Source organism: Haliotis rufescens, unplaced genomic scaffold, assembly GCF_023055435.1.
Source record: "Haliotis rufescens isolate VD_foot unplaced genomic scaffold, xgHalRufe1.0.p SCAF_51, whole genome shotgun sequence".
Taxonomy (NCBI): Eukaryota; Metazoa; Mollusca; class Gastropoda; order Lepetellida; family Haliotidae; genus Haliotis; species Haliotis rufescens.
The window spans coordinates 518,800-538,174 of NW_025964235.1; the positions used below are offsets into that span (position 1 = coordinate 518,800).

A 19,375-nucleotide genomic window follows, 5' to 3' on the forward strand; every position below is an offset into this window, starting at 1 on the left:
TCCCGACATGGGTACATTGTGTGAAGCCCATTTCTGGTGTCCCCAGCCGTAATATTACTGGAATATTGCTAAAAGCGGCATAAAACCATACTCACTCACTCATATTTCGAAACAAGGAACATTATTTCTTTTAATTCATGATACATGGCACAAAGCTACTAGAAATGTTTTGGTACTTTATTAGCTGATGTTAAAGGTCAAGGTAAAACTCCATGAGGATTCAAGGCCCCAGCAACCAGTGCTTGTTGGACAAGATGGATGAGGAGGTCAGTCAGTGCAAGTATGTCCGCTCATTATATCAATCTCGGGTTTGTCTGGTCCAGACTCAATTATTGACAGGCAATAAGGAACAAAGTCACAGGGAATAAGCTTGTCGTCAACATAACTTCAATTTTGAAGTAGGCTATGGATCAAACTTGTTTTACATGATCTTCATAGCTGGGTCTCCTGTAGTAGTATTTGGTTCCAGTCAAGGATAATGTAAAACATGAGGCAAACCTCACAATCTTCTGTGTCTTTATCAATGCCTGTGTACAGTGTATGACTTAGTTCCGGGGCCAGGAGGGCTTGTTACAAACACTGTACAGCAAAGCACAGCAAGAAGCTTTGAAGCCTCAGTTCAGCTGATCTAAGGAAGAAGTGAGTGAGGGGGGTCGGGTTTTACATTGCCTTTACTGTAGTTTTAGCAGTATTCAAGCATATCACAGCAGGAAGGTGGGGTAAGGAGCCAACCCTTGACCCTTCTCCTCTAGAAAGAATAAACGAATCACTATGATTCCACCTGCTAGGTTCGGCATAAACATCATAAGTAGCCCTGACACCTTTGATGACTCATGGATTCATTATCACATTAATCTTGACAAAGGCAGGATGTTGTTCCGAAGCAGCTAGAGCTCCGGGATTAACTCAAGGAAGACACTTTGCGTTGCCGGACACCAGCTCACGGCAACAAACACGAGAACGCCAACTGTAGACATCTACCAAATCAGCCAGCCTGACCACCCTCCCGTTATTCGCCGCTTACAAGCATGAGTTGCTGAAGAACAATTATAATCTGGCTCTTCGCGCGTGTTTGATTTAGAGGTATCCATTTTCTTCAAAGAAAAAAACGCCAGATTATGTGGTTAATGTATATAATGACTTCACTGACGTGTCGGTTTGACAACATTCAAGGAGCCTAAAGGACCGCCCGGCGACTTGCTATGTACGGCCATGCTTGGATGACGAACTCAAACATACATTATCCATGCAAACGTCAACAACAAATATGTCAATCATGTTTCCTCTTATGCATAATTCATTGACATGTGTTGAAATATAGTCTAAAACATGTTGCATGATCGTCTCAAGCTTTTGTAAACGCAGACAAACACTAACATATTTATGATACACATTTATTTGGTCAGCAACTGGGCCTGAACGCAAGGCACAGCGTCAGCCTTAATCCAGGAAGTAAAACATTCATGCTTTCCCAAACACAAACACGGAATATATAACATGCACGTACAGATGATTAGACGCAGACACACCCGCACACACACACGCACACACGGCCTGAATGTTGAATACTGAAACACATATAGATGCACCCAGACACGCCCCCTGGAGGACACGTGACCTGCAATGGGCCTATTCCATACATCTTTTTGCACGTCATGACAGCGAACCGTGATTTTGACGATATTATACATGAATGTTTATTTATTGTTTGACATCACACTCAGCAATATTCCAGCAACATGACGGCTCTCTGTAAATAATCGAGTCTGGACCAGACAATCCAGTGACTGATGTCGTGAGCACCGATCTACGTAAATGGGATACGCTGACATGCATCAACCAAGTCAGCGAGTCTGACCACCCGATCCCGTTAGTCGCCTCTTACGACAAGCATAGTCGCCTTTTACGGCAAGCATAGGTTGCTGAAGTCCCGGATCTTCACCGGTCTAAGGGTAATTGAATGGGAAATATGCATGCATTGCCAATTTTGTATGTTTATCTTTGTGTTTGACGTGAAATGCGTTGTACGTGTAGTCTGTTTATGCAATATATCAATTATATGTTTAAACACACCTTGAATTCCATAATTGAATTCCATATGGGACATTTCGCTACAATAAGAGAGAGAGAGATATTATTTTTTTCCCTGGATCCATTGCTTGCGAGAAGATGCCTGAATATATTTTACGTAGGCTTCAATGATTATTGACGAGTGAGTGACAACTGTTGAACTAATGGGCGGCCTTGACCTTCCTGAAGTGACATAAAAGCACGCACTGATGACCATAGCCGATTGCAGTGACCTGGCTGTCGATCCTTCCCCGAATTGTAACCACGTGACCAATTAAAACTCAATCATGATGGTTATCGCCAACAAAATGGATACTTCTTGAAAAGCGAACTTTCCATGTTTGTCATTAATATAAGTAGCATTCCTTATCGCTGGAAGGTCTTGTTTACCCTTAATAGTTGAGATACAGCTATCTTCATTAATTAATTATCGCTATATTTCGTATTTCTATTTCAAGTGTGGCGGTCAGGTAGCCTAGTGGTTAAAGCGTTCGCTCGTCACGCCGAAGACCCTGGTTCGAATCCCGACATGGGTACAATGTGTGAAGCCCATTTCTGGAGTCCCCCGCCATGATATTGCTGGAATATTGCTAATGGCGGCGTAAAACCATACCCACTCACAAACTATTTCAAGTGGCGAGGACTATACGAACAAAATATTCATGAAACTTTATTCAATCAAATATATATGTATCTCTTTAAAAAGAACAAAACAGAATGAGATGACTTCAAAGGAATGTGTTCGCGGGATCATGCACGTAATGGCAAAACATGTAAAATATGTTTGTAGTACTGCCTCCAACGAGTCTTGTTTCTTTACGTGCGTATGCCCACGTTCCGATTTCTCACCGCGTTCTCGTTTTGACGCGAAAAACGCCCACACTATGTTCTTATGTTAATTAATACCACAATGTTGTACATTTACGAGGAAAATTGCAAATAATATGACCCTGCTTCGATATTTGGACATGGAAGTCAAGCATTAACCTTTTCACCATGGTCACCTTGACCTAGGCTGCCCTTGATTGCGGCCTTCACATTGGTCGCTTCAGTCCATATTTTATAGCAGACGGTTTTATTGTTAGACTTGTGAGGCGGCTTTGTCGAGCGTATCATTCCGCCTGTATCATGTCCGTGCCAGCGGTTGGAGGGACTGACCCCGAGGGGTCACGGGGGTGAGATAATATTCATATCATACCACGATATATCATTTAACACCAGCTACAGATAAGATTCAAACCACACACAATCCCACCGATGAGACTATTTGCATTAATTTCTGGGTGTCCACATGCCATAGCGCCCATGAGCGCAGTTAGTGTTCAGATTCCTTCAATAATCGTAGAAACTGTATGTCAGCAGAGACCATATTATAGATATTATATTGTCTCTGATGTCTGCGAGTGTTTCTACCACGTTTGTGCGTTCTAGCGTGCTGGAAGAAAAGGAACGGAAAAGAACTATCCTCAATTTTCTTTTCAGAAACCATTGTCAATACTTCACGTTCTTGCTTCTTGTTAGAGGAACTAGTGTAAACAAGTTCGTAACGGAGTGAAGATATGAAGCACTTCCAGTTGTTGATATAGCCTGGGTGATATCATCTGTTAAGTTTACAAAGTTGCAACAGGAAAGACATTGTTCTACGGTGTTCTATAGTATCCCACAGCAGTCGAGCAGCTCGACCCATAGTGTTTTCAGTCTAACTCAGTCCCATCAATGTTCACACATATTGATAACGATCAAAATATCTACAGTTATGGGGAAAAAATCAATATTATTAACTTAAATCAGTTGCCACTGGAATTCATAGCTGAAACATCACACTGAAACAACTCCTTCAAGGCAGAGGATACATGGATCAATAAAAATATGTTTATTGCTGTAAAATAGTTTACACATGTTGGCTCGGGGTCAGGATCAACGATGATAACAAATTTTAGTTGTTTCAGTGGGATGTTTCAAAACAGATACTTCTAAATGTCATTTTAGATACATGTTAGATTGAATAGGTAGGAAACAATTTTGGGAAAAATCCATTTTGATTAACATAATAATGGAAATTAATGGAAACACATGTTGATAAGAATTGCCAAAGTTTTAGTAATGTGAGTTTAAAGAATTTTGATGAATATCAATTGTAAACATATTGAATTGTTTTCTACTGATTTTGCAGGTTGGTGAGCAGGTAAAAATCATAATTTTATCAATCTGCTTTGCATTATGTTGCGTGACTGATTTCAGAGTGTAGAAGTACAATTTTATTGTTGCATTCAAATTTATAATGTTCTTTTGTGTGTTTTATTTTAGAGGTAAGAATTTGAAAAATAATTTTTTTCTCTCTCTACACTATGAAATAATGAAAATAATAATCAGTTTTCAGGATACTCTATTTTAAGACCCTTCTGAATGTGGTATTCTATTTAGTCATACTGAGTCAGTTATCAGCAATCCAGCAACGAAGAAGCTAATTTTGATATAATTTTTTTATATAATCAATCACTTAAATACTTTATGAGTATATCTTTGCTATATGCAAATATTTTGAATCACATGTGAAAACAAATAATCTGGTGACGATCTTTAAAGCACAAATATATTTTAGCACAATGTTGGGGATCTAAAAACCCAACTTTGTGCTGTGAGTTATTTCTGTTATTATTGAATATTAAATGTTAAAAATTCCAAAATTCCAAGAAATTCCAAGATTCCAAGGAATCTGATGCATTTATGTTTACAGCAGTCTATTTTTTCTTTCTTCCAAGGGGAGTGTTATATTATGCCTGTGCCAGCTGATTGTTCAAGATTTCCTACCTCTTGTCATTGTTCATGGTTTGTTGTTTAACGCCACACTCAGCAATATTCCAGCTATATAACAGTGGCCTGTAAATATTCAAGTCTGGACCAGACAGTCCAGTGATTGATATTGTGAGCAACTAACCACGCAGTCGGGGTACGACAACACACATTCGGCAAAAAATGATGAAATCCTTTTTTGTTGTTATGTTCTACTCTATCCACTTTATGTCTTAAATTGTAACCATGGTAACTAATGACAGTATTACACTGTTACCAAACTATTCATTAAAAAAGTGCTTTGTAGGCATTTCTTTACCATAGTCGCTTAGTGTCCTTCTTTAATCAACAGACATGGTAGCAGAAACAGAATTTGCCATTGGCCTGTCATACAAGTGCAAACATTATCTTCCACAAATTCCAAGCAAACATCACCAGTTCCTTTAAACTAGTGTCATACCTGCAGACCTGTTGCTTCTATCCGTCCAAACAACCAACTGGATAGTTATTTGATTCCTACAAATATTTATGGACTGGGTCAAATATTTATAAAGACTCCTGATCTGATATTGTAAGCCCTCAAACTACAACCTGTTGAGCTACAATAACTTAATGATTAGATTATCATCTAAATTTGACAAAAATGTCAGGTTGAAGGCATTTTAGTTTTTAATGTTTTATGTTTGTTTGAACAAGCTATTTAAAGCACCTGTTTACTTAACCATCAACATATGGGGTTCACATGAAGCATAAATGTATATTTAACCAAGTTAGTGAGTAAGTGAGTATAGTTTTCAGCAGCCTTTAGCAATATTCCAGCAATATCACGGCGAGGGAAGCCAGCAATGGGCTTCACACATTGTACCCATGTCGGGAATTAATACCGGCTCGGCCTGACGAGCGAACGCTTTAACCACTAGGCTACCCGACCGCCCCTTTAACCAAGTTAAGATACGGGCAACACACATAATGATTTTCATCTGTGGGTACTTGTGACCTATAAAAAGATGTGTGGGAGTAGTTTGGTTGTTAGGCAGGCAGGTATGAGGGTCTAATTCAGTATGTTATTTAACCCTGGTGTCCTACAGAGCCTTACCAATGTATTGTATCTGAGATAAACCCTAGTGGGATTGCAACATAGACTGCCACCTATTTTTAGAAATGTTTATTATGAAATTGATATCAAAAGCTGTTGTTGGTTGGGTGAATTAAAGAAAATAATTAAGTTGAAGAAAGTTAAAAGTTTACTTCCCTTCTGCTAAAACCTCTGGTGATAATAACATCTCGTCATGGTAACGTTATGGTACCTTTTTCAACAGATACGTCAGACCTACGCATGCATTCAGATTAAGGACCCAATCCTTATTCTCAACCCTAGGCTAGTAGACCAAAAGGAAACATTTATCAGTAAACAAAAAAATATAAATCAATGTTGTTGTAAAGGTAAATTAGGCTACACTTTTTTTATATCTTGGTTACTGTTGGAAGCCTTTTGAAAGAAAAACCTTGAGTATAATATAATTTATTAAGACAATGTGCTAAAGCAAGTTTTTAATAAATGGTCTGCCCACATTAAAATGATTTTATTTCAACAACATTCAGAATATCATTAAAATGATAGTAAACCCAATACAAGAGAAGAGTGTAGTTAAGTCCATTATCTCCCATCTGTTAAAGCTACACCTATGAAGATATCCAGCGTATCTCCCAGGCCATACTGACTCGCACCAGGCACCGGCCCGTGCTGGGTATCATCTGTGGTTCTGGCCTGGGTGGGTTGGCGGACATGGTGGAGGACAGCGACACTATCCCCTACTCAGAGATCAAGGACTTCCCAGTCAGCACAGGTATGTACACAGTCCCCCCTTTCAACTGTCTGCAACTGACTAGGCTCATCTGTAACTAGACTGGAGCAGTGTCTGAAATAACTGCTTGCCCGCCTGCCCGCCTGCCCGTGGCTGGTTACTTTTCTGTCAGGTTGCATGAAATTTTGCTCTACCTGCCCGACTGTCTGGCAGATACTTTTAAGACTACTTACATATTCAGTTTTATTATAACTCCTCGTACACTCTCAAGTAGTTGTTAGTATTATTTCAACTGAATTAAGCCATGATTTGTCTCTTATTTTTCAATATTTATTATATCTGAATGTTGGCAGGTAACTTTGAAGATGGGCAGGCAACATTCATGGGTCACCTGCCTGACTGTATTGTTGGGTTCTAATAATATTTCAAACACTGGACTAGGGGCTGTCTCTGTTTCCAAAATAACAGGTTTTGCAGGGTGTTTTGTTAGTAAAAGTACACATTGAAATTTTGTATGGGATCATATACTACTCAAAAGAAGTTAAGGTTCAAGGCATGATAATGACACCTTTTCTTAAAAATACCATGTCAAGTTCTGAATTGATTTGTTTGGTTCTTATTTAACAGGAGTATGGCCTTTATTTCCACTGGGAATGGACCAGGAATTTTGAATTGTCCATATGTTAAAAAAATAACTGGGTTTAATATTAATGGACAGGTGTTATTGTTATTTGATGCATCGGCTTTAAGGCAGGGGCGTGACCTTGTTTCAGTGCCAGGTCACATGGGCTACTTGGTGTTCGGAACGCTGAGTGGCAAGCCGGTGGTGCTGATGCGAGGACGATTCCATTACTACGAGGGGTACCCCATGTGGAAGGTAGGGTGAATCGCTGTGAGTGAGTGAGTTGGGCTTTGAGTCATTACATGGTAGCCTGCTGGCATCTGGCACAGGTAATCCAGTTATTATTGAGTGAGTGAGTGAGTATGTTTTTCACCGTTTTATTCCAGCAATCTCATGGCAGGGACTCCAGAAATGGGCTCCACGTGGGTAATTGAACCCGGGCCTTAGGTGTGCCAAGCAAACGCTTTAACCACTAGGCTACCCCACTGCCCCTGATTGATGAGTGAATGTAGGACATGGAATCAAATTAGTAGGATCATGGTTTGTTTTATCTGGTCAGTCCAATCCTTATCCTTGACTACAGTGTACTAAGTCTCTATTCCATTATGAATACCATTGAATTTTACCATCTGTGAAACAAAGATTGGTGGACCAAGTCTTAGAAGAAGTCTAAATTCACCTTATGATAATAATGCTACAACAATCACTGGCATAATGTTATACTTCAAGTGTACATATGACTGTAGGTGGCAATGCCGGTGCGGGTGATGAAGCAGATGGGTGTGAAGACGTTGTTTGTCACCAACGCGGCCGGGGGCATCAACCCGGACTACAAGGCAGGCGACATGATGATCATAAAGGATCACATCGACCTGCCAGGACTCACCGGGGAGTGCGTGCTCATCGGCAAGAATGACGACCGGTGGGTGAGGCCTTGATGTGTTCGTAAATGTAACACGGAAAGGTCACGCTTAGCCCAGAAATGAAGGAAGTTAAGACGGTTAAAACACCAAACAACGCAATTTGTCACTGGCAATAGTTTGTCTCTTACATTTTACCTGGAGTGACCTCCCTTGAAATAACATGGCTGACACCTCAACATAATTGTCTTTGCGAATCTTGCACTTTTCTCACTATTGACATCCTGATTTGGTGCATAAAATATTGCATATACTGTTCATATGTAAGTTTTCTCAGTAAACTCTAGTCCTGCACCATGACCGTGGAATATATTTATTTTATGAAAAAAACATAATCTAGAAATGCATACAAAAGCAAGTCTAGCCAGCTCAAGCTAGCTCTATTCCACATCTGAAATCAGCATAGGGAATTTTTATTTTATTTTTAGAGTCAAGAAGGATATTGTGTAATATAAGATTTCAGAGACTAAATGTTAGTCTAAGTAAACTCCTGTATATGATGTCTAGGTTTGGTCCGCGTTTCCCGGCTACTGTGGACATCTATGACAGCAAACTGAGGTCCATGGCTGCTGAGATTGGGAAGGAACTGGGATATGGCGATTACATGCGTGAGGGGGTCTACATCATGATCGGTGGACCCACCTTTGAGACTGTTGCCGAGTCGAGGCTGCTGAGGCTGTACGGAGCTGATGCTGTGGGTTAGTGTTCTAACGTGGCTCATTGTAAAATCTAGCTGTTTGATTGGCCAGTGGCTGTCTTGTAAAACCATAGAAGCATGTGCTAGTCTGAATAGCTTTTGTTATCATCGATATGGCATCACTTAAAATGTCTGGTCAGTCTTGTCTGGTCATTGTGTGAGTATCATTTTGTCCCTGTGGGGATTCAGTGTTAGACTTGCTGTACGTGCTTTATGCAAGAGGTGACAAAACGGATTGGGTGGTCAGACTCAGTGACTTTCTGATTGTGTCTTTTTACCAACAGTTGGGGTTTCTCTTTATATCAATCACTGGTATTTCTGACGTATTTCCAGACATATTCCTTGCATATTTCTGAGTACACGATGTACCTAGCAACACATGTATGAAATACAGCATCACTAGTTTATCTAAGTAAGACAGTGCCAATGATGCTCGATGGATCGGTGCTCATGATGTCAATCACTGGATTGTCTGGTCAAGATTATTTACAGACCGCCATCATATAGCTGGAATATTGCTGAGTGCGGCATTAACTACAACCAAACAACAGGCTGTCTCTCTGTCATCTGTACATACACTGATTAATTTTAGGAACCTTTAGGACAATGTTTAGTAGAGGTTTGTTCATGTCATCTCTTAAAATGAAATGTAATTAATTTAATACCATGAAACCATGAAGTCTAGTATGGAAACATTGATATGATGTGTAGCTACAGAATGGGATTTGATTTGTTCATGCCAGAATTTTTTAAAAAGAAATACATTTCTTCATGTCATTGATGTGATTAGACTTCATCCTCCATGTAGCAGACAATCTCCGTGTTCTAGTGGTAGAACGTCCGCCCGGAGTGTGGAAGGTCAAGGGTTCAATCCCCGGCCATGTAGCAGACAACCTATGTGGTCTAGTGGTAGAACGTCCGCCTGGAGAGTGGAAGGTCAAGGGTTCGATCCCTGACCATGTAGCAGACAAACTACGTGGTCTAGTGGTAGAACGTCCGCCCGGAGTGTGGAAGGTCAAGGGTTCGATCCCTGACCATGTAGCAGACAACCTATGTGGTCTAGTGGTAGAACGTCCACCCGGAGAGTGGAAGGTCAAGGGTTCGATCCCTGACCATGTAGCAGACAAACTACGTGGTCTAGTGGTAGAACGTCCGCCCGGAGTGTGGAAGGTCAAGGGTTCGATCCCTGACCATGTAGCAGACAACCTACGTGGTCTAGTGGTAGAACGTCCACCCATAGACTGGAAGGTCGAGGATTTGATCCCCAACCGTGTCATACCAAAAGACATTAAGTGATGGTACTTGTTGTTACCCTGCCTGGCGTTAAACTATGGCATGGTAACACAGTTGGCTGGCCTTGTAAAATCGGCATTAGTCCTGACTAATATAAGCAGCCACGTGTGCATGCACGTTGTGGGTATAGCATGCATGTCACTATACAAGTGTATGTTAAACTCCATTCCATCTCACCTCACCTCCATGTATCGATGATGTATCAGTTACTGAAAAAGTTGTCCTGCATTATAGTTCATATAGAGAATCTGACCTCAGTGTCTTTTGATATCAGATATATCAACATCCGTTGACAAGTGTTTTTTTATATAAAAAGATACAAGGGTAAAATTATATTTATCATAAATAATAATTCTTCCAACTTTTTCAGTTTGTAAACAGTAATCATGGTAAGGACCAGTCCCTTGAGTGTAAAAAATACAGCTAACTGGCTTCAGTGGCAGAGAGATAAGTGATGTCATTTGATTGTGATGCCATGGTGACAGATGATGTCACAATAGTCTGCAAAGCATTGTGATGCAATTCTTGTAGCGGTATATCCTTTGGATAATAAATGCTGATAAAATAAATGATATCATTTTCTATAACCAACAGGAATGAGTACTGTGCCCGAGGCTGTGGTTGCAAAGCATGGTGGGATACGCACATTTGGCATCTCGCTGATCACTGACATGTGTTCTCTGGAGTATGAGGAGACCCGCGCCACGACACACGAGGAGGTGCTGGCCATGGGGGAGCTACGGGCCAAGGACCTGCAGAAGCTGGTGACCACGATGGTGGAGAGAATGGAGTTGTGATCATCTGTGTTAATTCATTCTCGAACAGTTGGTTAAGTTTCAGGTGATTTGGAGAACAAATTCAGGAGCTGTTACACATGCTTTCTCTGATCTTTTTGATGGGGGAACTATCATAATTCTTTGAGTTTTGGGGTGAGAGGTTTAACAGATCAGCTAGTTTTCCATCTGGCAAAATCAATTTTTCAAGACATTTATTGTCCAATCATGAGGTAACAGATCACATCACACTCGAACAGTATTGTCACAGATACAAAATGTTGAGTGAAAAAACAGTCAACTTGACACTCGAAAACCCCACCTCAGCTCCAGCTTCTCAAGTATTTTGAAGTGGGTTTTGTTGCACAAAAGAATCACTTCAAGGATGTCAGCATTTCTTCAATTTTGAATTTTGAACATATTTTGTTAGGGGTTTCCGACCAGAAAATACTCAGGTATAATGTAGATGGTCAGTCATAAACAAACCACTGCCAGTACTTAAATAATGTGTTACCGTAACAAGCTCAGTACTTGGGTGACTTGATTTAAAACTTGTAAAGACTCAGAATATACTCGGAAAAATCACTTAATTATTGAAAGAACTTCAGTGCAAATTTGACAAGCTGTGGCAGCTAACATGTTTTCAGAACCCAGATGTTGAGGTTGTGCAACGATATGTGCAATAGTCCAATCATATTTAGCACTGGAAAGTGGGCTTGATGTGCCTCGTAAGATGAGCAGGGGTAGACACCATTGGTCATACCAACTAGTTCGCAGCTCAATTTAGACTTAGCCATAAATAAAGAGTGTAAAAGAACAATAGGGATATCCCTATCAAGAGTTGAACAGTATAATATGAATTCGCCACACAAAGTGTTTGTGTCATGATAGAGAGATGGTTGGCATACATATACTTGTTCATGTTATATGGTTAGCATACATATACTTGTTCATGTTATATGGTTGGCATACATATACTTGTTCATGTTATATGGTTGGCATACATATACTTGTTCATGTTATATGGTTGGCATACATATACTTGTTCATGTTATATGGTTGGCATACATATACTTGTTCATGTTATATGGTTGGCATACATATACTTGTTCATGTTATATGGTTGGCATACATATACTCGTTCATGTTATATGGTTGGCATACATATACTTGTTCATGTTTGGCATACATATACATGTTCATGTTATATGGTTGGCATACATATACTTGTTCATGTTATATGTTTGGCATACATATACTTGTTCATGTTATATGGTTAGCATAGATATACTTGTTCATGTTATATGGTTGGCATACATATACTTGTTCATGTTATATGGTTGGCATACATATACTTGTTCATGTTATATGGTTGGCATACATATACTTGTTCATGTTATATGTTTGGCATAAATATACTTTTTCATGTTACGTTTGGCATAAATATACTTGTTCATGTTATATGTTTGGCATAAATATACTTGATCATGTTTGGCATACATATACTCGTTCATGTTATATGTTTGGCATAAATATACTTGTTCATGTTATATGTTTTGGCATGAATATACTTGTTCATGTTTGGCATAAATATACTTGTTCATGTTATATGGTTGGCATACATATACTTCTTCATGTTATATGTTTGGCATAAATATACTTTTTCATGTTTGGCATATATATATATATGTGATTCAAGTTATAAATACATATTAAGAATGTAAAGTCAAGACTATTACAGTGTGTGTAGTTTTATATCTAAATATAATTCTTTTCAGATGGGAATGACTTTTCCCCTCTACTTAAATGTACACTGTAGAGGTTTCGCATAATATTTTGTTTATTAAACCTAGCCTGGCATAGGATGATTATGTTAGTTGCTTTGATTTCATTGTAAATACAGGGCTGCCATGGCGGCCTGGTGTCGAGGAAGACGAGCTCACATGACTTCATTACATTTCTATTTACAGTTTTTTATTATAATCATCTTGACGTTTTTTACCACTGACTTTGTATTTCTCTTGTTACATTCTTGTTCTCTAAATAAACATGTTGACAAGATTATTGTTTCTTTTCACTTGACAAGCAGAGAGGATGAATTTTTAATTACACTGCGGTCAGATGAATTTCTGGCAATCGATTAAATATTATGTCTGGGCCAGGGAGACTCTTGAGATGCAGGGAACAACTTCTTCGGGAGACAAACCTGGCATAATGGACCTATTCTGTAGAGGAATCACAGCGATGAACACGGTGGTACAGTTCTACACCACATCGAGCATGTTCCAGCAATCTCAGGGCAGGGGACAGCAAGACAGGGCTTCCCACATCACCAGTATGAGGAACAGAACCCTAGTCCACATTTCATATTTCAGACCTGTGAGTAGTCCTCGCAGGTATTCACTAATCTGTGACTAAAAAATGTTCAACCAGGACTTTGAGGGTTAATTGTCTTTGACTGCCAGCTTGGAATATGGGTTCAAAAATCTGCTTCATAATTCAGCGCAGCACATCATCATCTGCTCCAAGATTATCTCTGGTTAGTGGCCAGGAAATATCTCGCAGTAATGATGGTTGCACCAGGTTCTGACAATTAGAGGTCCAAGAGCAAAATTCACAAGGGCAATACTCCTGTAATATCACCATAGACACCAAGAATTACATTGACACAATCCATATGGAATCAAACCTGGGTTTTGGGTGTGACAAACACTTGAGCCACTGGGCTACCCTGCAGGTACACAAAGAAAAGACACAACCCCCAGTTATATTATCAAATTCATTAAAATGATTTATTTCCACTTATGAAACAAAGGATGTAAAAATACAAATGGAAAGAGGTAATGCTTCATGTTAAAATGTTTAGGATGATGGTTTGCCAAATGATGGAATCTCCAACAATAAATATTCTAAGAATATAACAGTCTCGATCATTCAAATTGGCTCTTATTCTTCAACAGGTAGGCTGCCAGGAACTCGATAGGATTTGGTGGCCTGGAAGGAGACAACACACAAACATGAGACATTATTCTTACACCAGACAACAACCTGAATTTAAAGCCCTGGAACCGCTAGTAAAGCCTATGCAGTCAAAAAATAGAGTGACATTGAACCTTAGAGAGACAAGTGACAAGGCCATAGCCGTGTTGAACATTTGGAAGCTATACAATATGAATATGCAGATCTTTAACATATTCCACTGTGGTGCTGACAGAGCGGGGAAATTCTGGGAACTGGGATTTCTAGCATGGCAATAGGATCCTCACTAAGGGACACAACTCTGCACAGTGAATTACAGAACAGGTGCCCCTTACCACTGCTTCATAATGACCCTTAGTTTTTACATATGCCTACCTTTCTTTGGCCAGGACTGACATGCCTTGAAGTAGGATGGGTACCACGGTTTGGTCAAGGTATGCTCGTGTGGGCAATGACTGAAGATCGACTTTGGGGCGTTTTGCAGGGGTTTCTGCTGCCTCTTTCTCACTTGCAATGATTTTCTGAAATAAGAAGAAATGTATACCTCAACGAACATTTTGAAGCTAGGATTCTATTCAACATTAGAAATTGGCACTAGTCCTGTAGTCCTTGCCAGAATGCCCAATAGTTAAGGTATCATAAGGACTATTAGAAGTTTCCCATTTTTAAGGGGTTTGCTATATATGTTATCATTATAAGGACTAGTGGGCTAAAAGTTTCGTTTCTACTGCTGCTATTACTACTTTAACTTGCGTATGAGTAGCTGTACCAAGACATGATCTTTCTCTGTAACATACTTTATTTGGGGGATTAACCTTTTTTTAGTGAAGTACAAATTCTAGTACTTTTTTTTTTAGGTGTAGTCTCATGTGGGATTCCCACCAACCACACTTCTCAGAAAAAGCAGTGTTAGAAATTGGCTCTAGTCTTACAGTCCTTGTCAAACTGCCCAGTAGTTAAGGTATACTAATGGCAACTACAAATTTGGCCCTTTAATTTTTTTTGCTATGTGTTCTCAGAGCTCCAGATAAGCTTTTGGTGTTGTGGGTATTTTCCCCATGCATTTTAAAATCATTGGGTATCAGTAATTCTATCTGCGTATTCAAATTTCTGTTACCCACTAGTTTTTACACATGTGGGTATTTAAGTTAAATATTTAAAAACACTATCCATCTAGTCCCTACAAACTGGTGTCGTGTGGGTTCGAGAGCTTTATAGGAATAAAAAATACCCCCTACTTCCACAAGAAAGTGTGATGGCAAATGATCATGATGTAACTGTCATCGTGGAGTTTGGCAAGGTTGACGGAATGCCCATTATAATTTCAAAATAAGTTGCTGATTTGCTAATCGAATATGCAGGGTTACTTCACAATATTATGATGATACGCACAAGTTTTATTTTTGTAGCGTATCTGTAATGTTCGTTGCGTATTTGATACGCTTAGATTATATTTTACTGTGTATTTCTGCATTTCTGATGCGTATTTCACGCAGATACGCAGCTTATCTGGAGCTCTGAACTTTCAACAAGAAATGGAGTCTGGTAGTCTAGATCATGACATCAAAGTTTTATGTTTATGCCGATTTCCCTGAAGCTCTGTAAACATGGCAAAGTGAATGTAACATGTTCAGGAAGAAGTCCTCAGTTGCCTGTGCCTTGCATCACCTTTACTATGTGGGAGAGATGCGATAGTGTCAAGACCTTTCCTTCGGGAACAAAATACTACTACCTGGTCTCATCGTTACCATGGTTACAAGTTCTGCCTACCTGAATGTTGTCGGGGATGTCTGGAGCCACTGTCTCCGGCTGGTCTGCACCTGCCTCCCCAACTGCTGATACACTTCGTACTTGATCTGGAATCAATAAGATTTTTGGGTTTTTTTAGCAATATGTTTTCAGTGGTTGAGTTGACGACTGTTAGTCCAGTGCTAGTGAAAAGTAGAAGTAATATTTTACAAGAAACTAGTCTAAAATGAGCTGTGAACTAGGTGGACTTCACCAGCTGAAGGTGTTCATAACATATGTGAAATACTTGTTGGCAATATTCGCTCACCACCATAGATCTTCACCTTGAGCTGACATTAATTGCCTTGTAGTCTACAAGCGACATTATTAAACATTATTCAAAGTATTAAACACAATTACATACATAGGTCTATGGAATAATAATACACAACATTCTGCTGGAATTTCATTATTTTGTTGACATTTTCATTGCTTATTATAATAACAGATCAGATAGTTTGAACATGTTGAAATTGAGATCAGAGAGGTCATAAGAGATCACAAGAGCTTAAAAAACCTTAAAGCATAAGACAAGTTTTTACACAACCAATGTTTTATGTACTGGCACAATTATGACAAATGGTGTATCATATTAAACACTGAGCCATACAAAATTAATTACCCCAAAGTTCAGTTTCAACATGGTTACCATGGCAGCCACAAACATAAACAAGTGACAGTACATGAAGCTCATCATGGCCGTAGTTGTGTAAAAGTAAGAAACTTACTGCACTGCAGTCAAACTTCACAACCCAAATCACCATGTGCAACTTGAACTTATCCTCATGATCATGCATATTGTGCACACCACAGACACACTCATGATTCTTCGTGCATACCCAATATCATAAGGAATAACCCTGTACATAATAATAATGTGCACTGACAAAACCCTAGCCTCCATGTAGCAGTTCATGCTCAAAGCACTACATTATTACCCAGGTCAATGGATCAGTGTGCACTCGATTTTCATTCTCAGCTCCCTGGAGAGTATACATCTTAAAGCTGCCTGTAAGGCGCTAGAAGGTTAACAGCCACATTACCATCTCATCCTACCGGGTACCCACTCACTGCTGGGTGAACAGAGGCGAATTTCGTACAAATTCACTTGCATAAGGAGACACCACATGTGGTACATGTGCTTCAGTGTGGGGCAGGACCGAAGCTCTGGAAACTCTCAGGAGTCAAGCTGCTTAGCAAGGTCACCCATCCAACTACTCCCTGTACATGGTATACCCATACATAAGGGCATGGATCATAGTTCTGGGAGACTATTTCTGGCATAATACATCATAATATATCACCTATCAGGCATTTGTGGTGTCAGAGGAGATGAAAATGTGAAAGTATAAGAATTAAGATGAACACACTTTGCGATAAGTTCACTCTACACCTTCGGCTCAGACGACCTAACAATTAAAACATATTTCATATGAATAATTTAAATGTGTCAAACAACTGCTGTTGGTTTCATAAATATTGTTATATTATTTTAAGTATTTCTATGACTTACTGGGTGAAATTGGATAGGCTTTATTAATTAAATAAATAAATATAAGAATGATAAGGGAACAACTATTTAATTGGGGGGATTTTGGTTTGAGAACATCATTTGTTTTTAATATTTAGGAGCTTTATTTTGTAAATAAATAAAAATAATAAACTCTATTCTTTGGACCCTTGAAATATATTCTGAAACGAAAGGGCACATTATTTTTAATTTCTAGAATGTGAAAACAATTATTTTTCTGACACCATACATCACCTGAATTTCAAATGGTTGCTTCCTAGTCTTTCACGAACGACCACTACTTGATGGAACATAATTTTATAGGCCTATCCAACATGTCCAAATCAGGCATACTTATCATGCTAAGAATTCTTCCTTGCGTCTCATTAACCGCAAAAAGAAATGTGTAGTGCATCAAATACTCCTGGGGATCTTAAATAAATCAGATGACCCCGGTGTTTTGGGGTAAATTGTTGGATGAAACCTCTCGTCTGTTTCCTGTCAACAAACAGGTCGATTTTGAACCTGGCGCTGACATAGCAAGTTCGTCATGTTCAATATCCTCCCGAAACATAATCCCACTTATTGATTTTTATTCTACTTTTACTAAAATAGTTTCCATGATTAATTCTCGAAAGCTACAATAAAGTTTCGGTTGTTCAACAACTATCAGCAGAGAAGCTAAACTGGACCAATCCAAACAGAGCCCAGCGGGACGAAAGTCTTCAAAACAGGGTCAACTTCAAGGAGCGGGTATCGATTTTTGTCCAAGACATTTAGAAGGTGATTCTTCACGACATCACTGCTTATCACTTCCCTCGTCAAAATAATTCACTCTTCGCAAGTTTTTTCTAACAAAATACTTACCAAACAGGTAAATAACACTATAAAAACATAAAGCTGGAGCAATAATGCTTACCGTCCGCCATTCTTGTCACCAATAGCAATGTCTGAGTACAGCAAGTCGTAAACACGATCGATCGCCTCCCTTTGAATGTCGTAAAAGGGCACCTGCCCAGACTAGATTTTCCTTTCTTGCGCGAGACGTGACATGCGCATGTTAGTGTATCAACACAAATATCTTCATGAACATAGCAACGCATGAACCTTTGTAAATGTTCTTTTGTATCGACGAGAGAAACATTGTCAAGATAAAAAAACAAGCTGTAGCGCTTCTCAGAGACCTCTTAAACCACTGCATTACTTGAAAATAAAATCTAATTGTGTAAACCTCGATCAAATAATAATCGATGGACTGTTTGTATTGTTCGCCAACCTACAGACATTTGTGACTGGTATAGCGGTAAACTGAGGGTGGAAACCAGTTCACATTACGTGTACATATATCATCTAAGATGATGTACCGCCTTAATTCAACAAACAGAAAATTACATACAAAAGATATAGACAACAAAATGTGACATGTAAATTCATATTTTACTCGAATATAAATCATTGCTTTGCCATTCAGTGTCTTGCCCGGATATTAGAAAGTATTAGATACTTTAGTTTAAGATTATATTAAGTTCCAGGTCAGGTTCGAGGGGTGCAGGCTAAAACGGCACCTCAGCAAAACGTCACCGATTTCTCTGGCGAAACGGCTACAATGAGTCGGGCGAAAACGGCACCTGTATTTTTAATAACGATAACAAGGACTTTTGTAGTAATATATAGGGATTATTTACATGGTATTTGATTATTTCATATATTTATTAGATATTATTTAGAGCCATCCATTGTTGTTATCGGGAACCGGGGAGCTCAGACTCTGCCGGGGACGTACCGAGAAGGGAGGCAGGAGAAGCAGTATGATTATGATCAATAATTATTGTTTCCTGATCCCATGTTAGAATCACGTAATGGCTGTAATTCAGGGGTGTTGCCATGCTCAGTGGTAGATAATCTCATCTGGAATCATACAAACCTACAATAATTACTTTTTACATAAGCTCAGGGCGGTGGGGTAGCCTAGTGGTTAAAACGTTCGTTGTCATGCTGAAGACCCGGGTTCGATTCCCCACATGGGTAAAATGTGTGAAGCCCATTTCTTGTGTCCCCCGCCGTGATGTTGCTGGAATATTGCTACAAGCATGTAAAATTATACTCACTCACTATCACATGCTCT

At 39.3% G+C, this 19,375-nt stretch overlaps 2 protein-coding genes across 3 annotated transcripts; one reads left to right on the forward strand and one right to left on the reverse strand.

Moving 5' to 3' along the window:
- The first annotated feature begins 3,093 nt into the window (after positions 1-3,093).
- On the forward strand, positions 3,094-13,034 carry LOC124140689 (purine nucleoside phosphorylase-like). Of its 2 annotated transcripts, XM_046508379.2 has the most exons (7): positions 3,098-3,245; positions 4,244-4,255; positions 6,541-6,710; positions 7,442-7,545; positions 8,037-8,212; positions 8,718-8,908; positions 10,795-13,034. In XM_046508379.2, exons 1-7 carry the CDS (start codon positions 3,199-3,201, stop codon positions 10,995-10,997), a joined length of 903 nt encoding a protein of 300 aa, XP_046364335.1. In that variant the 5' UTR covers positions 3,098-3,198; the 3' UTR covers positions 10,998-13,034. The 2 variants fall into 2 exon arrangements, with proteins under 2 accessions (XP_046364336.1, XP_046364335.1); XM_046508380.2 differs by lacking the exon at positions 4,244-4,255 and having other exon boundaries at positions 3,094-3,245.
- Positions 13,035-13,738: 704 nt separating this feature from the next.
- Positions 13,739-18,289, reverse strand: LOC124140696 (protein dpy-30 homolog). Its single transcript, XM_046508389.2, has 4 exons — positions 18,170-18,289; positions 15,723-15,808; positions 14,328-14,473; positions 13,739-13,967 (listed from the first exon to the last, which is right to left on the reverse strand). Exons 1-4 carry the CDS (start codon positions 18,177-18,179, stop codon positions 13,904-13,906), a joined length of 306 nt encoding a protein of 101 aa, XP_046364345.1. The 5' UTR covers positions 18,180-18,289; the 3' UTR covers positions 13,739-13,903.
- Positions 18,290-19,375: the final 1,086 nt, after the last annotated feature.